Source organism: Canis lupus, chromosome 2 (assembly GCF_003254725.2).
Source record: "Canis lupus dingo isolate Sandy chromosome 2, ASM325472v2, whole genome shotgun sequence".
NCBI classification, from domain to species: Eukaryota; Metazoa; Chordata; class Mammalia; order Carnivora; family Canidae; genus Canis; species Canis lupus.
The window spans coordinates 8,974,807-9,001,791 of NC_064244.1; the positions used below are offsets into that span (position 1 = coordinate 8,974,807).

General features: G+C 38.6%; 2 protein-coding genes and 1 long non-coding RNA gene across 3 annotated transcripts in view; 2 read left to right on the forward strand and 1 right to left on the reverse strand.

The window, feature by feature from the left end:
• PIP4K2A (phosphatidylinositol-5-phosphate 4-kinase type 2 alpha) overlaps window positions 1-26,985 on the forward strand; it is a 177,381-nt gene that overhangs the window by 25,051 nt on the left and 125,345 nt on the right. The window lies entirely within an intron of this gene.
• On the forward strand, window positions 3,073-12,412 carry LOC112670323 (uncharacterized). Its single transcript, XR_004813891.1, has 2 exons — window positions 3,073-3,905; window positions 12,119-12,412. It is a non-coding gene; the product is annotated as an uncharacterized LOC112670323 (long non-coding RNA).
• LOC112670322 (60S ribosomal protein L32-like) lies at window positions 7,314-10,296 on the reverse strand. The gene has a single exon (XM_035713560.2). It carries the CDS (start codon window positions 7,843-7,845, stop codon window positions 7,378-7,380), a length of 468 nt encoding a protein of 155 aa, XP_035569453.2. The 5' UTR covers window positions 7,846-10,296; the 3' UTR covers window positions 7,314-7,377.

Genomic DNA, 26,985 nt, shown 5'->3' on the forward strand with positions numbered 1-26,985 from the left:
TAAATGATCTTAAGATTTCCAGTTTGGGAAGTGATTTAAATGTGACCTGATGCTGTATTGAAGACGTGGGGGAGGTGGTCCAGCATAGTGCCTGAGTTCAGACTTAGGAGCCAGACCGACTGGGCCCTACCACTTCCGGGCTCTCTGACCTTGGACAAATTAATTAATCTCTCTGTGCCTCAATGTCCTCTTTCATACAACATGGATAGTACCAGTACATACCTCATAGGATTGCCCCCCCCCACCCCAGAATAGTTTTGAGGATTAGATGAATTAATATACATAAAATCCCTAGAACAGTGCCTTTCACTATTGCTTCTGTTTTTTCTTATCGTTATGATTCTTTTGCTGCTGTTGATCCTAATGCTAAGAAGGTCAAGATTAATGCAAGTTTCAAGAGATACTTAATTGCGTAAAATATTTTCTTGGCATAAGCAATTATGAGGCTCCCCCCCCCCCTTTCTTCAGGGCTCAAGTATTTGAGTAGAGTGATAGGCAAATTCTGGCCTTATTCAGTGATGTACTTAGAGCGATTTGTCTTTTTTGATGTTGCTAAAGAAGTGCTTGCGGCAGTTAGTAGAGAGGCAGCAGGTTATCAGCCACACAGTCAGGTTTTCAGTGGTTGTGCTGTGTTTGGTTGCTCTCCTGTGGTCTCACTTTTTCCCAGTGCATTGTTGCACTTGGGGACATGATGATGCTCCTTGTTGCATTGTTGACATGTCCAAATTGAAGCCATATATATTCCTTTATTGTTGTTTACAGAGAAATGCATGTATCTGTTTCATCTAAGGAATTAGTGACATTGCCGAGCGGTTTGTCAACATTTTTAGAGGTAGGAGCTGTTGTTACCTGAATGCTCAGGATTCAGCTCAGAGTGTGTTACGTGAGCCTGGGCAAGGGGACCTGCTATGGGTCCAGTGGCCTGATGGAAGAGGAAGAGGCAGAGAGGGAAGGAAGCACAGGGAACTCCAAGGCTGGGCCCTGCCACCAGAGGTTCCAGCAAGCCCAGTTTTGTGAAACTTCTGGGAAGAACCATGTGCCCATGAAAGAATAAAAGGATGAGTTGGTGTTGAGTCCAACAGAGTTGGTCTACTCTGTCTGTAGAGTTACAGACAGATGAATGAATCTTTAAGTGATTCTTTTTGTGAATCTAATTCTTCATCGTGGTCTATTATTTTGAGATGTGCCATCAGCCCAGATCTTTTGCTCTTGGTTCTGGCTATGCATATATGTAAGGAACCCAGTGGGAATAGGAAAGCTTCAACTTTGTGAGGAAAACATTTCCTCCTTTTAGAGGCCTACAGTTTCCCCATTGTGTGCTGTCCCTACCACTGAAGAAGTACGTAAGTGATTTCTGTGAGGTGATTCTTAGCTTTGTGCCTGATATCTGAGACTGTACAGGATTGTCAGATATAATCCTTCATCTTAAATCTGCATAGAATCCTGTTCTCCTGATAACTGTTTTATGTTATCTATTTCAATTTTTTCTGTTCATACTGCTTTTTAAAATGTATTCAGGAAATGTTTCCTTATTTTCATTTTAGTGGGCCCTTTATTCATCACTAATAAAATGTGAACTATGTTCATTTTCAAATTTAAATATTGAAATGTAACTAGCCTACTTGTTACTATACTCTTTTATTCAGAGATTATAACAGAAAGAAGAGCTTCCTTTCTTCAGTGACTAATTGGCTCCTTAGTCTAGAATAACTGACAGGGAGAAAATAGTCTTTTTGACACCTACTGATACCACTTTTTAGGTCACTGAGAGGAGCCCAGGGGTTCAGAGTCCTCTCCCTCAGTTCACTTGTGAGGTTTAAGTCAGATGTAGTTTGTGTAAGTGATTGGGAGATGAGATTCCCTTCAGGAGATAAGAACAACAGTCTAGGAGTTCAAGTTGTTTAAGGATGCAGTCAGCTGCCTTTGGGAATAATGAGTTTCCTGTTCCTGAAATTATCTGAGTATGTGCTGGGTCAGCATGTTTCAAAGTCTTTTTTCCACAGTGGTAGACAAGATGGATAAACATTCACAATCATAGCACACTCCCATGGGCAGAGTTGGGTTTGGGCAGCATTCCTGACACGCCAGCTATAAGTCCATCCCTCCTCCTCATTCAAGAATGAAAGGGACCCTTTGGCAGTGAATTTACTTACATTCATATGTAGAAGTAAGTTCTTAGAAAAAAATCTTTAATTACTATTGGTATTGAATGACCAAGTACACAGTTGATAATAATTCTCAGTTATTCAACGTGTGTGACTGAGGTTGACAGCTACTGGCCCCATGCCTGGTGTTGTCCAGAGGCTGACAGTCCCCAGGTGGGTAATAGGATTAGGCAGCTTCTAACTTTTTTAATCCTGAAGATTCTGTGTCATGACCAAAATTTGAGAATAATTTTTTTTCTTTCTTTTCTTTCTTTTCTTTTCTTCCTATCTAATCTTATCTTACTTATCTTATCTTATCTTATCATCTTATTTTATTTTATATTTGTGGATCCTGGACACAAAAGGAGAGTTTTCTTTCTAATGTTCCATTTTTCTTCTGAAATTTATTACAGTTGATGTGTATGGTTCAGAGACATAGAGACTTTGATTCATATGTCCTCGCCCCTTTTGCTTATTTAGCAGTAAGTGCTTGCTTGACTTCATACTAAATATCAAAAACATGGGGTAAAAAAAAAAAATCAGTTGAGAATGCACATGTATTCTGTTAATAAATTCCTCTTAAAGATTATATGCATGGAATCTCTTATACTATGTAATTGTACTTTATAATTTATTTTTTTTTTGTACTTTATAATTTCATTCCCTCATTTTAAACACTCAAGTTAAGAACCCTCTTAAGAATCAAAATCCTTTTGCAAATGTAAACCTTTGAATTCTTGAAAATATATACACAGCTTCTATGTCCTCGTTGACATTAAATGAGAAGATTGTCACCAATAATGAGGATTTTCTCTGCATCTGTTCCGCAAGCATGAAAGTAATCCTCACCAACCCACTGTTTTACTAGGCTGGACACTTGCCGGAAAAGCTGACAATATAAGAAGTGAAGCAGCTGTGCATGGTGAGCTGAAGTGGGACAGCTGCAGGCAAGATGGGCATAAGAAATGCTATAAGGACACACCAGAGCACAACTTGAAATGATTTGGCAAGGCAGTGAAATGCTAGGAAGCAGCCGTAATAGACTGGGCATTTTCCCAGAAGTTTTCAAAGAACCCAGCGGTACTTCACAAACGGTCACTTTGGCATATGCGTGAGACATTGTGACAGTCTCTAGCAGGTTACTCTGCTTACAAGGGTTGATGCCCAAGAAGGCTCTGGTGTCCCAGAGCCGAAGGATCCTTTTGATAACAGGGAGCTTGAGCTGAGACTGCATATTAGGAGGGAACTTAAGGTTTTCTGATAAACATAAATTATGTTTCATTAATACAGCATGGAATTTCTTTGAAGCAGTTTGAGGACAAGGAGAGCCAGTGGGTATAATTTTTTATTACGACTGTGACATGTATGCAAAAGAACAAGTATGGCTCAAAGAGTAGTGGCGAACTATGCTGGATGTAAGCTTTTTGGGAGGGCACTGAGGGAGAAGCTTTAAAAGATTTTTGACAGTTTCCTTTGGCAAAAGCAGTAAAAGGAGTTGCAAGAAAAACAAGGAATGGGGCAAAGGATATTTGTTGTCCATGAACTGCTAATGCCATAGATTTTGATGCTGGCTTTTTATTTAAAAAGATCCAGTCAGTAATATCTTTGAGATTGGCTAAATTTACATTTTGATAGTAAACATTCATAGATATGAAAACAACAAACCAATGGGGAAAATAAACTGAAAGATGGTTTGCCACAGATCTGAAACCACAGGAGTCCGGGAGTTAGCATACTCAGCTGTATACAGAAAAATGGAAGGTAATACATTTAGAACATTAGGAAAATATTAGAAACATTTCGAAAAACAACAGGAAGAGTCTATGTTACATGTAAAAAATATTGAGCTCTAAACTTTTTTTTTTTTTTTAACGAAAGTCACAGAGAGAGAGAGAGGGGCAGAGACATAGGCAGAGGGAGAAGCAGGCTCCATACACCGGGAGCCCGACGTGGGATTCGATCCCGGGTCTCCAGGATCGCGCCCTGGGCCAAAGGCAGGCGCCAAACCGCTGCGCCACCCAGGGATCCCCCCCCCTTTTTTTTTTTAAGATTTATTTATTTATTTGAGAGGGAATGAGAACAGTGGGGAGGGGCAGAGGGAGAGGGAGAGAGAGTCCCAAGGAGACACCTCGGGAGTTGCGGAGCCAGATACAGGGCTCGGACCCGGGGCTGGATCTCATGACCCTGAGATCATGATCTGAGCTGAAACCAGTCATTTGCTTAACCAGCTGAGCTGCCCAGGCGCCCCAGGGGCCAAACTTCTTGTTAATATTTCAGAATAGGATCATTCAGACAGTTTCTAATGGGTATTGGGCTGACATGCTGCCAGTTGTATGTAATGACAGCAAGGAAATGCTGGGCAGTTCCAGGACAGGTATAAAGAAAATATTTCAAGATCCTACACTTGAAAAAAATTTTTAACTTATTTTTAAAAAATTATTTATTGAGAAAGACAGTGTTCTTGCACATGAGCAAGTAGGGGGAGGGGCAGAGGGAGAGAATCCTCAAGAAGACTCCTCACTGGGTGTAGAGCCCTACTTGGGCCTGATCTCATGACCCTGAGATCATGACCTGAGTTGAAACCAGTAGTCAGTCACTTAACTGAGCCACTCAAGTGCCCCCAATTTTTTTAACTTTTAATTAAAGTATAGATGACATGCAATGTCATTCTAGTTTCAGGTGCATAACATAGTGATCTGATGTACTGTACATTACACTATGCTCGCCACAATAAGTATAGTTACTGTTGGTCACCAAACATTACTACAATATTGTTGACTATATCCTCTATGTTGTATTTTTCACCCTCATGACTTCTTTATTTTACAGCTGAGAAATTGTACCTCTTAATCTCCTTTACCCAACTCCCTACCCACCTCCCCTCTGGCAACCATCAGATTGTTCTCTGTATTTGAATCTGTTTCTGGTTTTTGTTTGATCATATTTTTGTATTTTTAGATTCCACATGTGAGATCATAAAGTATTTGTCTTTCTCTGTCTAATTTATTTCACTCAGCATAATGCCTGCAAGATCTATGTTGTCACAAAATGGCAAGATTTTATTCTTTGTGTTGGCTGGCTAATATACCATTGGATATATACACACCACATCTTCTTTATTGATTCATCTGTCTTTAGATACTTAGGTTGCTTCCATATCTTGGCTATTGTAAATAATGCTGCAATAAACATAGGGGTGTGTGTATCTTTTTGAATTGTGATTTCATTTTCTTTGGGTAAATACTAGAACTGAACTTACTACATCATATGGAATTTCTATTTTTAATTTTTGAGGAACATCCATACTGTTTTCCAGAGCAGCTGTACCAATTTACATTTCCACCAGCAGTGTGCAAGGGCTCCCTTTCCTCCAAATCCTTGCCAACACTTGTTATTTCTTACATTTTTTATAATGACCATTCTGACTGGTATGAGGTGATATCTTATTGTGGTTTTAATTTGCATTTCCCTGATGATTAGTGATATTGAGCATCTTTTCATGTGTCTGTCTGTTGGCCATCTGTGTGTCTTCTTTGGAAAAATGTCTATTCAGGTCCTCTGCCCATTTTTTAATCCAATTTTTTTCAGTATTGAGTTATATTAGTTATTTGTATATTTTGGATATTAACCCCTTATTGGATATCACTTACAAATCTCTTCTCCCATTCCATAGGTTGCCTTTTTGTTTTCTTCACTGTGCAAAAGGCTTTTATTTTGCTTTTGTTGACTTTGAGGAGATGGATCAAAAAAATATTGCTAAGACTAATATGTAACAGATTACTGTCTGTGTTTTCTTTTAAGAGCTTTATGACTTCAGTCTTACATTTAGGTCTTTAATCCATTTTGAGTTTACTTTTGTGTATGGTATAAGATAGTGGTCCAATTGCATTCTTTTGCATGAAGCTCTTCAGCTTTCCCATAAAAAAGAAGTCATTTCCTCATTCTACATTCTTGCCTCCTTTGTTGTAGATTAACTAACTATATAAGTATGGGTTTATTTCTGGATTCTCAGTCCTATTCTATTGATCTGGGTGTCTGTTTTTGTGCCAGTACCATACTGTTTCGATCACTGTAGCTTAATGCAGTATAGTTTGAAATTTGGGATTATGATACCTCCAGCTTTGTTTTTCTTTCTCAAGATTGTTTTGGCTATTTGGAATATATTTTTAAAAGATTTTATTTATTTATTCATGAAAGACACACACAGAGGCAGAGACACAGGCAGAGACAGAAGCAGGCTCCCCACAAGGGCCCAATACGGGACTCGATCCCGGGACTCCAGGATCATACCCTGGGCCAAAGGCAGACGCTCAACCACTGAGCCACCCAGGCATCCCTATTTGGAATCTTCTGTGGGTCTATATAAATTTTAGGATTGTTTGTTCCAGTTCTGTGAAAAATGCTTTTGGTATTTTGATAGGGGTTGCATTGAATCTGTAGATTGCTTTGGATAGTATGGACATTTTAATAATATTAATTCTTCCCATCTATGAGCATGGTATAGCTTTCCATTTATTTGTGTCATCTTCAATTTCTTTCATCAATGTCTTATGGTTTTCTGGGTATAAGTCTTTCTCTTCCTTAGTTAAATTTATTTCTAGGTATTCTTTTTTATATAACTGTAAATGGGATTGTTTTCTTGATTTCTCTTTCTGCTAGTTCATTACTAGTGTATAGAAATGCAATAGATGTTTGTATATTAATTTTGTATCCTGAAAATTACTAAATTTGCTTATTATTATTATTTTTTTGTTTGATAAAGAAAGAGAGAGAGAGAGAAAGAGAGAGAGAGAGAGGATATAGGCAGAGGAGAACAGAGAGGGAGGAAAGAGAGAATCTCCAGCAGACTAAGTGTGGAACATGATGTAGGGTGAAACCAAGAGGTGAATGCTTTACCAGTTGAGCCACCCAGACGCCCCTGAAACCAAGAGGTGAATGCTTTACCAGTTGAGCCACCCAGATGCCCCTGAATTTACTCATTTCTAGCAGTTTTTTTAAGAGTCTTTAGGTTTTATACATGGTGTTATGTCATCTACAAATAATGACTATTTTACTTTTTCCTTACTATTTTGGATGTCTTATTTCTTTTTCTTATCTTGATTGCTGTGGTGATGGCTTCCAGTATTGTGTTGAATAAAGTAGCAAGAGTAGACATCACATCTTTGTCTCTTTTTTTTTTTTTTTTGTAGTTTTATGGTTTTATTAACACAAATATGACACGCACATAAGCTGTTTATTCATTTTCTTCGCTACGCAGCCTGGCATTGGGATTGGTGACTCTGATGGCCAGCTGGGCTGCTCTTTCCACAATGGCTTTGCAGTTCTTGGAGGATACATTGTGAGCAATCTCTGCACAATAAGATTTGTTGCACATCAGCAGCACTTCAAGCTCCTTGACATTGTGGACTAGGAACTTCCGGAAGCCACTGGGCAGCATGTGCTTTGTTTTCTTGTTGGTCCCGTAACCAATGTTGGGCATCAAGATTTGGCCCTTGAATCTTCTGCGTACCCTATTGTCAATGCCTCTGGGTTTCCGCCAGTTGCGCTTAATTTTGACATATTGGTCTGACTGGTGCTGGATGAACTTCTTGGTCCTCTTTTTAATGATCTTGGGCTTCACCAGAGGTCTGAGGGCAGCCATATGCCCAGCGATCGATGGCTGCCACCTCCGCAGGCGGCGCCGAGGAAGAGAGGGGCACATCCTTGTCTTGTTCTTGATCTTAGAGGAAATATTTTCAGCTTTTTACTATGGTGTATAACGTTAGCTCTGGGTTTGTCCTATACGGCCTTTATTATGCTGAGATATGATTCTTCTATCCTCTATATCCACTTTTTTGAGTTTTTAAAAAAATTTTATTTATTCATGAGAGACAGAAAGAGAGAGAGAGAGAGGAGAGAGAAAGAGGCAGAGACACAGGCAGAGGGAGAAGCAGGCTCCATGCATGGAGCCCAACACGGGACTCAATCCCCAGTCCCCAGGATCATGACCTGAGCTGAAGGCAGATGCTTAACCAACTGAGCCACCAAAGTGCCCTGATTATATGATTTTTATCATTCATTTTGTTAATGTGGCATATCACATCAATTTGTGAATACTGAACCATCCTTGCATCCCTGGAATAATTTTATTTGATCATGGCGAATATCTTTTTAATGTATTGTTGAATTTGGTTTGCTACCATTTTGTTGATAATTTTTGCATCTTTGTTCATTAAGGACATTGGCCTGTAATTTTCCTTCTTGTAGTGTCTTGGTCTGGTTTTGGTACCATGGTAATCCTTGCCTCATAGAATGAATTTGGAAGCTTTCCTTTCTCTTTAATTTTTGGGAATAGTTTGAGAAGGGTAGGTATTAACTCAGTAAATGTTTGGTGGAATTCAGCAATGAGGCTGTGTGGTCTTTAGCTTTTGTTTGTTGTGAGTTCAAATTTTCTATTTCTATCTATTTCAGTCTTGGAAGATTGTATGTTTCTAGGAATTTATCTATTTTTCCTAGGTTGTCCAGTTTGTTGGTGAATAATTTTTTGTAGTAGTCTCATAATCCTTTGTATTTTTGTGGTGTCATTTATAGCTTCTCTTTCATTTCTGATTTTAAATGAGTTCTTTTTCTTGATGACTGTGGTAAAGGTTTTATCAGGTTAGTTTATCTTTTCAAAGAATGAGTTCTTGATTTCATTGATCTCTTCTATTTTTTTTTTTGTCTCTTTCATTTATTTCTTCTCTGATCTATATTAGTTCTTTCCTTCTACTAATTTTGGGCTTTGTTATTCTTTTTTCTAGCTTCTTTGGGTATAAGTTTTGTTGCTTATTTGAGATTAATCTTGTTTCTTGAAGTAGATCTGAATTGCTCTAAACCTTCTTAGAACTGCTTTTACTGTATCCCAAAGATGTTGAACTGTTGTGTCTCCATTCTGATTTGTATCTGGGTATTTTGTGACTTTCTCTTTGATTTCTTGGTTGACTCATTGGTTGTGTAGTAGCATGTCATTTAGCCTCTTGTTGTTTTTTCTAGTTTTTTTTTTTCTTGTAACTAATTTCTAGTTTCACACCATTGTAGTCAGAAAAGATGCTTGATATGATTTCAGTCTTAAGTTTGTTGAGATTTGTTTTGTGGCCTAACATGTAATCTGTTCTGGAAAATATTTACATGTACACTGGAAAAGAGTGTATATTCTGCTATTTGGGGATGGACTGTTCTGTATATATCTGTTAAGTCCATCCGGTCTAATGTGAAGATCTTAGACATTGAATTGTGCATTTGTGTGCATGTGTTCATTTGTACTTTGGTATCAGGGCTGTAAGAGCTGGGAAAGGTAAGAGAGGGATAATTAGATGCCAAACCATGATGAGAAATTAAAACCAAACAAGACTCTTCATTCTTGAAAGATGAAGCTCTGATTTAAAAAACAAAAACAAAAACAAAACAAACAAAAAAACAGGATACAACATAGGCTAAATGTTTAGACTTCTTATTAAAAAAATAATTTCACCCAATGCGGGGCTTGAACTCACGACCCCGAAATCAAGAGTCACACTGAGCCAGCCAGGCACCCCTGTTTAGACTTCTTTATCACACTCTGCAGAAGTGACCAAAAGATAGCTGTTAATCCCTGAGAGGAAAGTTCATGATAAAAGAAAGTAACCTCAGTTTCACATTTATAAAGCAGTTGCACCTTTGTTATTCACTTGACCCTAACACAACTCTGAGAGGAGAGAGGGCTCAGTGTTGTTATTCATATTTGACAGATGAGAAGAGGGCTCTGAATGAGAAAGTGACTTGACTAAGCTGACACTCTTGAGGGGTCAAGAGCAAACCCACCTCTGACTTAGGTCCTGGGTTCTTATTCCTCCTCAGCATTTAGAAAAGTCAGGAACATCAGTAGGTACTTGCACATCAAGTCTCTCTGTGGTGACTTACCAGGTAACAGCAAAGTACAGGTAATAAAGTAAGAATGAAAATGTGAATACTGTTATGATCTTAAAGGAAAGCTTGACTCTTTGCGGTATTAGCATAGCTTTGAAGAGCTGAGATCATAGGGAGTAATCTCTCATCTCCTAGCACCCTTTGTTAGAGGCTGAGGGTGGAATAGTCTAAGTTTATTGACTTGATCAGATATAAAGTTTCCTCATTTTCAGTTATACTGTGCTATAATGTAAAATAAGCTTTTGCTCTTGTGTGTGTGTGTGTGTGTGTGTGTGAGAGAGAGAGAGAGAGAGAGAGAGAGAGAGAGAGAGAGATGGCCTTTATTAGGCAAAAAGCAGAAGGATCCAAAAGATTAGTCTTGTGTGAAAAAAGAACTGCAGGTAACATGGTAGGTAATTACACATTGTTCATTTCCTGGGTTAATGCCAGAATTTTCAGACACAGATGATACATCTTTAAAGATTATTGGACCATCTGTGTCTGTTCAGATGCCTGGTGAGAATCCAACAAGGGTCAACATGGTGGGTTAACCCTGGCTAATTTCAGGTTATAGTTACAGATCCCTGCATAGAGACCCTAGGAGCCATATTCAGGTCTGGAGGAATTCACAAATTAGGCAGCTTCAATATGAGAACAGATACTCTTAGTATTTTAGAGGCCCTGTTGTAATATCTATGTTTATCAGCTCATTCCTGCCCTACCCCCACCACTGACACTGTTGTTTGTTCGTTTTCTGTGTGTTTAGATAAACTGACAAGTCTTGACTTGTCAGCACTTTTTTTCTTTTTTAAGATTTGTGGACATTGTTGATATGATAGCCAATATTTCTTTTATCAGTTAAGTAAAAGACTACATTAGAAATAAAATGATCAGAACAGGGTAATTCCCTAATTTTTAGTTGCTGTCATCTTTTGGTAAATAAAGCCAAAATGTGCACACTTGGGGTTTGAAGGCTACTATTCCTGGCAAAGGAAGTGAACAGACCTTCTAGTTATCAGTAAGGAAACAGGTTAAAAGAAGCTAATAGTTGAAGTTATAAGAAAAGTTTAATTAAAAGTGAAATTGCTTCTTAAGTAGAGCAGTTTGAAGACAGTGAAAAATTTAGTAGCTAAAAGTTGAGTATTTTATTTTATTTTTTCCTTTTTCTTTTTTTTTTAAAGTAAGCTCTAGGCCCAATGTGGGGCTTGAACTCATGGCCCTGAGATCAAGAGTTGCATGCCCCACCAACTGAGCCAGTCAGGTGACCCAAGGTTGAGTATTTTATACAGGAAATATATGTGGATGTTTGTATAGGGTATTCGGTAGAGTATTTCCTTTTTTGGCATTTTTATTATATCTTTTGAATTAACTATAGCACAGGGATTGGCAAACTATGGCCTATGGGCCAAATGTGGCCTATGGTCTGTTTTTATAAGGGCCTTGAGCTAAGAGTGCTTTCTGCATACATGTGTGGGAATGGCTAACAATTTTTTTTTAAAGAAGAATATTCCGTGACTTGTGAAAATTATATAAAATTCACATTTCAGTGTCCATAAATGTTCTATTGGAACACAGCCATTCTCATTTGTTTGCATATTGCCTATAGCTCATTTTGTGCTACTGTCAAGCAGAATTGACTAGTTGTGACAGAGACCATATGGCCCACAAAGCCTAGAATTTTTATTATATATCCCTGCTATGGCAAAATAATATTAATATCTGAAATTAGGGTTCTTCCCCTTTTTCCTGTGATTTTTTAAAAAATAGTAACATTTTAGCAAACAGAATGTGATTTTTGTTAAATGAAAGGGTCAACATTTTTTCAGTAGAGTGAATCTCTTTATAAGACAATAGAAAACAGGTCCCAAATAGCCACAGCCTTTTACCAAACACCAAGTGTTTCCATTAAATATCTATCTCAATAGCCAAGGCTCACTCCAGTGGATATTGTTTTCCCCTGGGCATGCCCACAGATTGCAGAAATGTTCACCAACAGTTCTTTACATTCTTTTATGCTCAAGAGATTTTTCCCTCCCCTGGAATCTGAACTGGTTCTCAACTTTCACCAACAGAATATGTTGATTGTGATGCCATGTGACTTCCAGATACAGGCCTTTTGAAGTCTTGAAGCTTCTGTTTTACCTCCTGGACAACAAGCCACCAAATAGAAGAGGCTTGAGCTGGACCAGGAGAAGTGACATAGTGGAGAAGGAAGGAGCCACCCAGCTGAAAGCTGTCCTAGAGACCCAGAAGTAAGAGTGGGTCATCTTGGATGGCTGAGAGTATAGGGGAACACTTCATGCCTGAGCCCCTACTCAAATTCGGACCCTCATAATTGTGAGCCAATAAAATTGGGGTTGTTTTAAGCACTGAGTTTTGGAGTGTTCTGTTGTACAGTATTACCTAAGTGAAATAGTTTGGGGATATATATGACTTTTTTTTAATTTTTTTATTTATTTATGATAGTCACACACACACAGAGAGAGAGAGAGAGAGAGGCAGAGACATAGGCAGAGGGAGAAACAGGCTCCATGCACCGGGAGCCCGATGTGGGATTCGATCCCGGGTCTCCAAGATCGCGCCCTGGGCCAAAGGCAGGTGCTAAACCGCTGCGCCACCCAGGGATCCCTATATATGACTTTTTATTATAAAAAATAAAAAGAAAAATATTCTCTAATATAGGATATTAATAAACTGGATGTTGCATGCTTGAGTTCCTGGTACATGTGGTTCATTTGAAAAATTAAATACTTATTTTTATGATTAAAGGAGTGCTTGGGTGCCTGGCTGGCTCAGTCAGTAGAGCATGCAACTCTTGATCTCAGGGTTGTTAGTTCAAGCCCCACTTTGAGTGTAGTAGAGCTTACTTTAAAAAAAAAAAAGTAATATATGGTCATTGGAGAAAATTTAGAAAAAGAAAATTCTAAAGCACAGTATTTAAATTACTCATAAATCTGCCATCTAGACTAGAGGATCGTTGTTAGTTCCAGCCTTTTCTTTACAAACAGAATCTTATTTTGTAAAATTATAAATATATATATATATAGTTTTGTGCTCTGCTTTGTTTTTGTAATATTATACCATCATTAAATATATTTCAAAAACATAGTTTTTAAAAAAGATTTTATTTATTTATTGATGACACACACACACACACACACACACACACACACAGAGACAGGCAGAGACACAGGCAGAGGGAGAAGCAGGCTCCATGAGGGGAGCCTGACGTGGGACTTTATCCCGAGTCTCCAGGATAGGCCCTGGGCTGAAGGCAGTGCTAAACTGCTAAGCCACCCGGGCTGTCCCAAAAACATAATTTTTAATGAACACAACAGCTTATTTAAGTGGACTACAAAAAATTCACATAATTCAAATATATGGTCTTCATTTTCTATTTTTAGGTTTGCTAGTTAGAGAAATTTTTTTAAAAGCAAACTTTTAAAAAACAGCTTTATTGAGCTATAATTCACATGCCATACAAATGTACTATGTAAAAAACCATTTAAAGTATACAATTTGGTGTTTTTTAAGTATTTTCACAGGCTTCTATATTATCACAATCTAATTTTAGAACATTTCATCTTCTCTAAAAGAAACCAAACCTCCTCTCCCTTCCAACCCCTACCCCTAGCCCAAGGCAACCACAAATCTGCTTCCTGCCTCTGTAGATTTATATGTGGTCTTTTGTGACTGGCTTCTTTCACTTAGCATAATGTTTTCAAGGTCTATCTATGTTGTAGTATGTGGCAGTACTTCATTCCTTTTTATTGTCAAATAATATTCTATTGTATGGATAAACCACACTATCTTTGTCCATTCATCAATTGATAGATACTTGGATTGTTTCCCCTTTTTGGTTATTATGAATAATGTTCTGTGTGGACCTTTGTTTTCATTTTTTCTTGGATATATACCTAAAAGTGAAATTCTTGGGTCATATGGTAACTCTGTGTCTAACTTCCCAAGGAATTGCCAGGCATTTTCCCAAAGCAGTTGAGTCACTTTACCTTATCACCACGGATGTATGAGGTTTCTGATTTCACTGGTCCTTGCTGATGCTTGCTGATGTCCTGTTGATTTACAGCTGTCTTGTGGTGTGCAGTGGTATCTCACTGCGGTTTTGATTCTCATTTCCCTCATGGCTATTGATGTTGAGCATCTTTTCATGTGCTTATCTCCACATCTTTTTTGAAGAAATATCTATTCAGATCTATTTTGCCCATTTTTAATTAGGTTATTTGTCTTTATTATTGAGTTATAAGAATTCTTCCAGGTACAAGACCCTTGTGAGAGATCTAATTTGCAAATCTCATCTCCCGTTTTGTGTATTTCTTTCCTTTTCTTGATAGCATTGTTTGCAGCATTAACATTTTCAGTTTTGATGATCTGCCAGTTTATCTATTTTTTGTTGTTGTTGCTTCTTCCTTTGGTGTCATATATGAGAAACTATTGCCTAAACCAAGGACATAAAGCTTTTAGAGAATTTTTAAACGTTTTATTTTACTCAATAGCTAGTATTGCTAGGTTTTTTGTTTGTTTGGTTGTATTAAAGTGCAGACCCTTCTGCGACAATATGTATAGAACACATTCTTTTTAATAGTTGCATAATATTCTATGGTATGAATATACTTTAATGTAGTCAGCCATTATCTGTTGATGGGCATAAAGTCTCATTTCCAGTTTCTTGGAGTTTGCCACAGACAAGACTGCAAAAGTCTTTTGACATTTATTATTTTGTTCTGGTGCCTTTGTTTCTGCAGGATATATTATCTAGGATGGAATGGAAAGCTTCCTTCAAATCTAAGTAGCTAAGATTGTTCTGTATTGGAACATGAATACTCTAGTCAGCCAATTAAGAAAAAAAGAGTATGAATCTACTGTGAGAGAGCTTTTCATTGCAGCAAATTCATTTCAGAAAGCAGGGCTGCCCTCATGATTATCTACTCTTTAAAAGCTTGTTTTTGTTTTTGTTTTGTTTTGTTTTTTACACCTAAAGTGGGAGAAGACTTCTTCCTAAACAGCAACAGAGTGACAGAAATACAGAAAGATTTAGACATAGCCACTAAAAAAAAGTATGCCAGTGCACCCTGCTGCCTTCCATTTGGATTTACAGTTTGTGGGGTTTTGCCAGGTACTGCTGGCACCACATAAAGACACACATGTACCCCCAGCATACATTGGTATGTAAACTGGTGGGATCCCTCTGGGGAGCCTGTGCTGGCTCTTTGCTGAGGTCCCATGACTGACATTTAATTTCTTGTGTGCTATCAAAGGGGATTGGCTGGGTTAAAACTCATGCCCCTTGTATTTTTCAGGCAATTGTGATAGAATAAGGACATTTAAAAAACAAAAATCCTACAATTAAAAGTGAATATAATTTTTGTATGGTTTATTCATATTGATCTAAAAGGAGTGAGAAATATATTATGGGAGCTTTAACTGATGTGCTGGCCCCTAACATAGTTTAATGGTCAGCTTTTCATTTAGAAGAACCAGAGTGGCAGGGAGTGTTTTTAGCATTTTTAAATTTTCTTTTAAATTCTGTCTCATTGTTCTGCGTGGCCCATATGGCAGCCACCAGCCACCTGTGGCTGCTCCTGACTGAGGTGTGAAATGTTCCCTCCCCGCCTGGTTTGAAGTTCTATTCTCCCTCCTGGGAGATCTTCAGAGAATTCTTCCCTGACCCTCACATATAAACAGACTTCCCCCCAATCCTTTTCTTGGTAAGCTCCTTGCTTGTTTCCTTTCTAACACTTTTACAGCTTGTAGTTATTGAATTATTTGGCTTGCCTGGAAAGTTTGGGTTTGACTCCTATAGTAACAAAACTCCAGGAGGGGCAGGGCCCTGCGTAGGATTGGTGACTCCTCAGTGACCTCACACACCGTGGCAGGAATGCTTGATTCAGGCCCACCCAGCACTTCTTTCACAAAACATGGATATTGTAATCCCCTTTACTATGTTGATGTGATCCTCATAGATTATAGAAATTACCTATACACAGAACTTTTAAAAATGAATATAATGCCCTAACTATAACATTGAGAAATACAAGGAATTCATAATAAAATAATGTGTTTTTGTCCTCCCTGTCCCTGCCCTGTTTCTAGTATTAGCAGTGTGATTTGTATCAAACATTATAACTGCCAGCCAGATACAGTCTTAAACTCTGGTTAATGTCTTTATAACCCACACAAACAGCAATAATAGTCCTGCACTGCTTGGTACCGTAGTTATTTTCAGGTCTCTGCTAAACAATGACGAGAGAGACCTGCCCCTCACACAAACAGCAGCCCCCTAACCCAGCATTTCCCATCCCTCTTAACTCAGTCTTTTCCCCCATAGCACTCAGTACCACCTGACATTTTCCCTGGTTTTTGTTTTGTTTTTTTAACCTGTTTCCACCTACTGAAAATCTCCATTAAGGCAAGGGAGTTTTCTCTGGAGTTTAGCACTGTATCCTCAACATCTAGAACAGCGTCTGGAATGTAGGTGTTTGATAAATTTTGAGTGAACAAATGAATCCTTATCTCTCTCTATTGCACTATGATTCTTCAGCAAGAAAGGCCATGAATAGCTGGATTGTGAGCAAGTATCCAAAAAAGTCTCCCTCCTCAGCCCATCATTGAGACCAAATATTCCCCTTAGTTAGTCTCTTACCCTTGTTCTGCCATATTGAGCAGTCACTTGTAGAGGGACGTTGTATACAATATGAAGAGACTCACCACATGTGTCTTTTTCATGTCACATTCAGATTTTTAGGGCACCCCTCTTGATCTGAGGCTGTTAGTTGAGAGGTGATCGATTGATTGGGTTGAAGATTGAACTATAGCTTCTGACTTAGGACAGACTAGGACTTGATATCTTGATATCTTGATATCTTGATATCTTTTGAGTGGATACCACATTGCCTGTTGGTAACAAGGCATCAATAATGGAAAGTTCTGTTGGCATCGGTTCCTAAAAGAAGAGATGCAGTCTTTATTTGCTGTTTAACTGAACTTGGTAGTGTTTTGTCAAGTGGAAGAAACTTGTATGAAATAAAAGCACATGTTATCTGGGCCATAATCAGTGAGTCTATGCTGTCAATGGATTAATACATTTGCAAAATTCTCTACATTGTTAAGAGGAGACCTGAAGAGGGGAGTCGAGATCAAGAGGAACCAAACTGCCAACTGCCATTATAGAGGATGGAGATGGAGTGGTGGCTGTGAGAGGTGGTGATAGTCTGTTCATTTGCCTGTGAACAGTATCTGCAAGATACTAACCAGCATCCCAAAGTATTTAAGTCATAAATCATTTATAGTAAATTCTGTTATTTTACCAAAGTGTAAATCAGTTTCCTTCTTTTCCCAAGTCAGGAAATGGAAAAGAAATAGCATTTGTGGCTGATGACCAGCGTTTAATGAGGCTTGAACACTTCCTGGTCTTGTGTCTGTCCTCCAAACACAGTGGAGTAGACATGACAGCCCCTTTGTGGAAATCTAGTTCTCTGTCATAAGAAATATGCTACATTGACCATTTAAAGGAACCATCTTGCTTGTTAGGGAGATTCTTTTCTTTATAATGCCTTGTTTATTGGCCTTTATTATTTACCGTTTTTTCTCAATCATGTCCTAAGAGTTAAAGCAAAGATGTCTGGTAATACTTCTTTGTAACGGTGGCAGTGATAGAAGAATTCCATTTGCTTGCTACTCTCTCCACATGCTGTTTCCCAACACTAAGTGTACCAATCAACATTCTATGAATAATAAGCAATGTAAAGGTAAGAGTGAAGGACCAGAAAGATGTTCCATACCGGTGATGACCGCCCTGAGCTATGTTCCTTTAAGGCCAGTAAGGAAGTTCTCTTTGATTAATGGTTACCTCGGCTACCTTCTAACGGCCCATGAAAAGTATAGCTGGAAATTTCTTAATAATCACAACACTGGTTAGTAGCACAGTAGCCCAAATAAATGTTCTAAAGGCTATAAAGAATCTATAATTATGAAATTCCATTTCCAGAAAATAGTTCCATCTATTTTCAGCTGAGGCTAAGAGTAAAGAACTGCACCTAGCATGGGGACGGGCGGAAAGTGCCCGCACAATCAATATTTGCTGAGTGCCAAACTCGGTGGTGGAAGGAACAGACTTTGAGCAGCGAAAGCAAATAGTCTCCCCTCTTTTGCTCCCACGTCTCTTCCTCTCTCTAATCACTGTAGCATGATTCTTAGAGGTGTCTGATGAGCATGGCAACAGTGCTTTTGACAGGAGGGTTCACCAAAAGCAAGTGATCTAAGACGAAAGGGATTGTTAGAAAATAGCATTGAAACAGATGTCAAGGCTAGTTAATGTTTTGTAAACACCTGCCGCCTGCAAGTCAGTGTCCAGGGTCCGCTAGTTGCTCCAAGTCTAAGAAATTAAAGAAAGTGAAAGTCCGTGTCCGTGTGGTTAAATGTTTGGTTGTCAGCATGCACAAGCTTGATGTGACACCAAATTAGATACAGGAAGAAAAAAAAAAAGAAGAAAAAGCAAAGGTTCTGTGTATAACCAAGAGGGTGGAGTAAGGAAGCCTTGCTTGCACAGCACATTCCTGTAGAAAATAAGTTGGTTTTTCAGTTGGTGAAGTGACTTTTCATTTGGCTGTAATATTCCTCTGGGAGGGCTCCACGAATTCAATAAAACAAAGCTAAAGAAAAGTCTCTTCTGTTTGAGGGAATATATAATTAACCCATAGAAATTAGTGCCATCTAGTATATTACTGAGGAAAAAGGATTAAATACCGGTATGAATAAAAATAGTGTCTGTTATTGTTCTCTCTGGGATAAAATTACAAGGACTGTCAGTCATCCTGTTTAAGGGTCTGGTTTGTTATTGGCTGGGTTGGGAACAGTGCTTTCTACCTCCTTGTTACATAATGGTCCACAGTGAGATGAATAGTGCGACACCCCCCCCCCACCCCACCCCCGCTTTCCTCAGGGTGGCTGTTACTGCCACAGTAACAGAGGAGGCAGTTATGATTGTTTGGGAATTGTGCTTAGTGGATGTTATCCATTAGGATAATTCTTTTTTAAAGATTTTATTTATTTATTCATGAGAGACGCACAGAGAGAGAGAGGCAGAGATATAGGCAGAGGGAGAAGCAGGCTCCAGGCAGAGAACCTGATATGGGACTCGATCCTGGGACTCCAGGATCAGGCCCTGGGCTGAAGGTGGCGCTAAACCGCTGAGCCACCCGGGCTGCCCTAGGATAATTTTTATACCTTTGAAAATTACTTTCTGGATATTGCGTAGCATTTTGTCTTGATGCTAGATCCGTGAAGCCGAGCTAGGTAGACCTTGGACTGCCGTGTTTTTTTTAATTAATTAATAAACATCGATTGCCTCTTCCTGCATTAAGTCCCCAATGAACAGAAAGGAATAAAGCCCAGTTCCTGCTTTTAAAGGAATCAGTTTCGTTGGAGGATCATCCATGCAAGCATAACGGAAATGTGTTTGAGCTATTTTGTGGCTGAGGGAAGGAACCCAGACCATCCCTAGTGGGGCACAGTGTGGGGGGTAGGCACCCGGGAGGGGGCTTATGGGCTCTTTGGGCCTTCAGGCCAGAGGTGTCAGTCATAGTACCATTAGTTCTGGTACTAAGGTGTGTTCGGAGGAGTCACTAGTCCACCAGGTGGCCCTGCGCGGGGAGGCAGGAGATGAGGCTGCAGGGAATGAAATCTCTGGGTCTAGGTTTCTACCCCTGAAAATGAGGCTGTGTTAACACAAAACTCCTAAAGAACTCTCTCATTTTCTTGAAAAGAGGCTGTGTTAACACTGCAAAGACTCTTAAGGAAGGTGCTTATTTTCTCGAAAACTTTCACATGGTTGCTCTAGGGGAAGGAAGACAGAACTTTCATTTTCCTTCACCCACCTTGGATTTCTTGGCTGGGGCCCTATAAATTAGGCTGACAAAAGACAGACGGGCCAGAGAAGAACAAAACAAGCTTAGGACCATGCTGTTCCACTTCACAGTGACAGTCACTGCCACGGGACACATGGGAGTTCCCAGCAATGAGTAACAAAGGAATGGTTAGAGCTTGGGGCCTATAGAACTAATTTAGTAGAAGAAAGAGAGGGGGAGAGGGTCCTTTTGGGAAAATACATGATATTTGGGAAAGATCAGTGGGCTGTTAGGAGAATCAGTGGGAGAAGATTGAACTTGCCCCCAGGGACAAGTTTATGACAGTTGAGTTCTTGGGGAGGCTCTACTTTTAGGTAGGTGTGGGATTTCAGGAACTCAGTCAGATGCCTTCAGCTCAGAAGAATGTTTCTGCCAAAGTGCTATGTTTTAGGGTTGAATGTCCTGATCTCTTTGCTGCTGCTTAGTCAGTAACATATTCACCTGGCAGCCCATGTTTTTTTAGGGCATTGAGGTCTCAGTATTGTCTGGAGTTTAACAGTATTTTGACAAGAACACTCTAATTCAAGGTTGATGTGACTCGTGATTGCGTTATTCTTCCTTCTGTTTTTCTCTAATCAGTTGTCTTTATCTCTGTGTTTGTCTCATGCAGCCCTGTCTCTCTTTTTGCCCCTTCTTCTTTTTTTTTTTTTTTTCTTTTTGCCCCTTCTTAATCTGTCCTTCTGAAATTCATCTCTGCATCTATGTCCTCTGGACAAGTGTTCATTTCAATTTTCTCTAGCCCATACCCAGGTCCCACACACCTGACTGGATTTGTTCCCGAACATCTCAGGTGCATCTGTGACACATGGCTTGTATTTTCAGATATTTGTGCTAGTGTGAAATGTGCACATATAAGACACTGAGGTGAGCATGTTCTTAAGGTTGAACTATTTTGGACAAGGATATCTTCATTTTTCTAATTCCCTGGAAGCAGTTGGAGGTGTAAACAGATTTACTGTTTGGATAGATCTACGTTGGATTCTGTGGCATCAGCCCCATCCCTCTCTTAAGAGCCCTTGGGACAGCCAGCAGGACATTTGTCTCCCAGGGCTCTGGCTGATGTATTATTCATGGTATAAGGAAATTCAAGGTGTCAGCTGGCTAGGTTCCTTTTTTCTTTTTGAATACTTACTACATATTGTTGATTGATCTTTATCCTCACGAGAAAAAGCAGAAAAAGCATGACAGGGAGTCTTTTTGGAGGAAGAACCTTTGCTTTTAGTTGAGATCCACCTTTATGGTTTTTGTTATTAGATAGTATATGGGAAACATAGCTGCATATCTTTTATAGTAATTTTGACTTCTGGTGAAACCATCGTTGCCAAAAGAAATCATTCCATATATTAACATGTTACTAGTTATTTTTGCTAACTTATTCTTCCCAGTGGGTGCTTATCCAAACATTTTTCTGTTTCTTAACAGTAATGGGCCCGCCCACTTCATGAAAAAAACCTCAACAATTTCTTTACATTTAGCTAGAAAAATATTCTTGGAGGAAAGTCCTAGACTGCCATTTTGCATGTGCTTGTAGATGTGTAGATTCTAACTAAATCTGGAAATTTAAGGCAATTGAAAGCAAGAACTGTCTCTGTTCAGTAACCTTTTTTCAAGTCTCAACTTTTTTTTTTAAAGATTTTATTTATTTATTCATGAGAGACACCGGGAGAGAGGCAGAGACATAGGTAGAGGGAGAAGCAGGCTCCCTATAGGGAGCCTGATGTGGGACTTGATCACAACCCCACTGAGCCACCCAGGTGCCCCTCAAGCCTCAACTTAAATGACATTTCCTCAAGGCCTGTGCTTGCCTCTTCATTCTGGTTGTACCTGTTTGCCCTGCCCCCTGTGTCACTAGGTGCATCCCCATAAATATTCACCTAGCGTCCAACCTCCATCTGGCAGGGCCTCCAGTAGTGCCAGCACTCAGGCTGCTGCCTTCCAACCACATGCCCTGATTATGTGGTTGTGAAAATTAAATAAGATGGCTTAGGTAAAAGCCTCAGAACAGTGGCTGATCGTAGTAAGTCATCAACGAATAGCAGCTCTTAGTAGAAGTTAATCAATGTGTTCTCTCCACCCAGAGACCAGTAGTCAAGGTTCATTGGATCTTTCTTTCCCCTTCTTTCTTTGTGTTTTTATTTACTCATATTTCCTTCTGCAAATGGCTTATTGCCAAGGACATTAAGTAAATAGTATTGAATTTGCTACTTTTACAGTATTTTAGATGGGTATGTATCTTTTTAAAGACTTTTTTTTTGTACTTTAAAAAGTGTGGGGCTATACCCAACATGGGACTTGAACTCACAGCTTCGAGATCAAGAGTTGCATGCTCTACCAGCTGAGCCAGCCAGGTGCCCCCAAATGAATATATTTTTATTTTGTGTATATATGTATATATGTATATAGATAGATACATACATACATAAGTGTATCCTATACACATACATATGTATATATAAAATGTTTCCCCTAACTCCTCTCTAAGAAATTACTTTAACTTCTGGTATTTACCCCTGGGTCTAGTGGGTACTCACTAAAGGGAAAAGGCAGTCCCAGAATCCTTGCTGCTGGATGCCCAGTGGGGTGAGCCTGGTCTGACGCTTCCCTCTCTGCTCTCTCTTCCCCTGTCTATTCATTTCAAGAACTTTGTGCTCACTATATTTAAATAACAGTTTCCAGTGCCAGACTTCTATTAGAAGCAAAACAAATCTACTGCTTTGCTCCCCCCCCCCCTTTTTTTTAATTAGAGGCTAGAATTCTGATACCATCCCTGATGAGAATTTTTGGTCTCTTTCCACCACAAGCCTTGCTCTGAACTCAAGTGGAGTTAATTCTGTAGCCAGAGTTGCCCTTCCTCCTCCTTATCTTTCTTTTCTCACTTAGTTTCCAGACAGGTAGGTTTTTAAAAATTTATGCATACATATCTTTCCTTCCCTCTTTTTTGATCTTCAACCTCTCATTTTCCTTTTTATACTTTCTCTTTGTATACCAAAAAAATCTCCCCTGGTTATGGTTGAAAAACATAGTTAACATTAGTGACGCTTAACTCTAAAGAATTTCAGAACCATAAGTTTTGAAGTAAAACAAGGCTTAGATACAGTGTCCCTAGGCTCCAGAGCTCTTGAAAGCTCCATGAAAATGTGAAATGGTCTTTCTTTTTAGTTACACGTGCTTTCCCTAAACTAAACTGATAACTTTCTATGTAGTAACAGTGTATTACAACCTAGCAGCAAAAGAATGGGTATTGAAACCAGGAGTGTTTTATTAAAAAGAAACATATTAAATAGAGAATAGAGTTAACAGAAGCCAGACGCAAAGATACATTCCCAAAGTTTGCTATTACATTATTTCATTTGTTGTTTGTTTGTTTTAACAAAAGTGGCCCAACTGTTTTGCCTCAAGCAGCAGGCTTCAAGACAAGTAAATATTTCTTATATAATTTGCATTAGTGTTTTGTTTCTGTTTAATGCCTAGTGTTGATGATAGAATGTGTATTGCAAAGGAGATTATTCTCTGCGTTGAAACATATGTATTTCATTTACATATGGGTCATATAGAATTTTTTGGACTAGTTTAGAAAACCAACATCTGTTTATAACATTGAATTTTAGGGAAAACCTATTCTGAGTTGGAAGCTGCCTCATTTGTAAGCCAACAAAGGACTTTCACTTGGAACCATATTGAAATCTGATCAGAAGCATCTAGCTTATTTAGCATAATGAAAGAACAAAAGCATCTTGCCAGTTAGCTGGGAGAGGCCCTAGTTTTGCTTTGAAACTAACCTGTTGTCTTTTAGTTAGTGACAGTGGGTGATGAAAACACCAACTGAGAAACTTTTGGAGAATCTTTTAAAATTTTAATGCAGGTGTTTGTGGGTTTTGTTTTGTTTTTAAAGATTTTATTTATTTATTGAGAGACAGAGAGGGAGAGGGAAGCAGAGACCCAGGCTGAGGGCGAAGCAGACCCCATGCAGGGAGCCTGACATGGGATTCAATCCCGGGTCTCCAGGATCATGGCCTGGGCTGAAGGCGGCGCTAAACCGCTGAGCCACCGAGCCACCTGGGCTACCCTAAATGCAGGTGTTTTTAAAGACCAAATTAAAAATATTGCTTACAGGTCCACTGAAAACTTTAGGATTTTCCATGGCTAAGAGGCATATCAATCATGAAAGCATGATTCTACTTCTAAAATACTTCAGAGGGGTTTTAAAAGTGGTATTTTCTAGTTAGGAAATACAAGTAAAGGATTCACTTTCCAAGAGAATTTCAATTTTTATAACCTCCTACGTTATTTTGGTGTGTGAAAACGTGTGTCAATGGAATGTAACGTGAGAAAGAGTTCATTTGTTAGGTGTTGTTTTTATGACCAATAGTTGTATAAATGATCCATTGTTGAAGAATGATTAAAACCACATAGATATGACCTTCCCACTTTAAACTTCCGTATGAAAACCAACACATTTAAAGCCAAGGAGTTTATAGTGGCATCTTAACGTTAACCTTGCTACCATAATTGCGATTCGTTGCTCCCTGAAATAATCATCCAGTATTTCAAGAGTCGTATGTTGTAGGTGAATACATACATCAAAATTTGCTAGTTACTTTTTTCCCTGTATGAAGGTTAAATCAGTTTAAGGCTATTTTTTAATGGAATGTGATTAAACAAGAGTTACTTTAGTTTCCTTGCTACTTGATCAAAACCTTGCTCTTTTAGCATTATAGAAAAGCATTCATACCTCCTCTTAAAAGAAGACATTTTACATAAAATGGAAAATATTATTCTTAATCCGAGGAAAGATATCTGTATTTATCTGTTCCAGTCAATACATTGTTATTTTTACAAAGTTACAGCCTGTGGATTAGAAACATGAGGGTTTTTTTTTCTTCATTTTATTTGGTATAATTATTAATATAATCAATGTATTTTACTTAAAAGTAAATTTTACTAAAGCAAGTAGTGAATGCCTTCCACCTGCCCTTTTTACTCATGGCCCATACAATGGCAGCAACTAATGATGTACTTTCTTACAGATGTGTCAATGTTGGTTATTCTGACACTGTGCTGGCTTATTACCCCTACCAGTGGAGGACCATTAAAACTTTTTAGAAGTATAATGGAAACATGTGTATTTGGGAAGCAGAGGGGTAGGGCTTATCAAATGCAAGTGACTGCTTGAAAAGCTGTGTTTCAGATGGGGCCTGCAGAGAAGTAGGTCCCCGGAAACAGTACAGTGAATGCTTAGGTACAGAGGAAGAACTGCAAGTGGGGTCTGTATAGGCTGAAGCAAGCCTTTGTTGATAAGCCCACTGCAAGATGTTGCAGAATGGCTATGCTCGTCTTTGGGGTTGGAGTTGTCTTCTGAGTAGAATTTTAGAGCCGCTCCTGAGTTCTCCCTAAATATTTGATTATATCTTTTTAGATTGATAAATGTTCAAAACAGATTTCCTAAATTAATGCCTTCCTGCTGCATGAAAAGCTGTTCTTTGATATACTGGGGAAAGAGGCCTTGAAAGGTCCTGGTTTTCTCTTGGGACTTTTGTATATATGTCCTACCCCATGCCCACCCCATCTCTGCTGTGGTTTAGATGGCCAACATAAAAACTAGTTGATAATCAGGAAATAATGTAATATATTTTAAAGTCGTGGTCTCAACATTTTGCACTTGTTTATTTTGAAATTCATGGTGGAAAAAAATTGTATATTTTTTCTGTGTTCTCTCGTATAGTATTAATAATTAGATAAAAGTGTTACAAGGAAACAAAAGAGGGTAATAAAAGCATAACCGTATCACTGGAATTTTAGGAGAATAATTAAAAGGTGTTCAGTGGGTATTTAATTTGCTCCTCAAGATACAGGCGATAGGGCAGCCCAGGTGGCTCAGTGGTTTAGCGCCGCCTTCAGCCCAGGGCGTGATCCTGAAGACCCGGGATCGAGTCTCATGTCGGGCTCCCTGCATGGAGCCTGCTTCTCCCCCTGCCTGTGTCTCTGCCTCTCTCTCTCTGTCTCTCATGAATAAATAAATAAAATCTAAAAAAAAAAAGATACAGGCGATAAGTCAACCTTTACTTGGTCAAGTTTGTTTAGAAACTATCTCAAACATTGTAGAGATAGTTACATGTTTACAGTCCTTCTGGAGAACCATCTGGAAATATCTATCAAAGTTAAAAATATATACAGCCTTTGATCCCACAGTCCCACTCCTGATAATCTATCTCCTAGAAATAGAAACACTAGTTAGGAAGGTTATATGTACACAAGTGTATTTCTTGCATCATATTGAATAGCATGAAAACATTGGAAACCGAATGAATGACTTTCAGTAGCAGACTGGCCAAATAAATGGTAACACATTCGTACTCTGGAATATTAAGTAGCTATTAAAAGTAATAACTGTGGCTGTTACATTGGCTGAGAGGATTGGGAGTGGCAGAAATTTAAGGGAAAAAAAAAGTGAAGAGATGACACAGATACAAGAGCCAGTTGTTTATGTAAAAGTATATATATGTATATATATGTATGTGTCTCTGTATGAAAGCATCGAAAATATGCATAAAATGGGTATATTAAAAATTTCAAAATATTAATGGTTATCTTAGTTATTGGTATTATAGTAATGATTTTATACTTTTTTGTGATTTTTCTCTATTTGAGGTTTTTTTTCCCCAAGAACCCCACGTCTATAAAATATCAATAAAAATAAAACTTCATGGGATGGGGGACAAAAGGATAGTGATTTCTAGTAGTCAATGTTCTCAGCATTCTTATGTAAGCCCCAAACCTTTTATGAAATGTGCTACTTACATACAGATATATCTCTTAGTTTACAAATAAAAATCCTATGGCTCTAGGATAGTAGTTTGTATTAATATCATAAAGGTGGTTTTTTATGTTACATCTTTGACACGCTTGTTAGTATTAAATAAAAAGTAAAACATTTCAGAATTGTGGAAGTTTTGTTTAAAAACACAGGGACACCAAACTTAATGCAAAGGGAAAGATTGATAGATGGAACCACATGA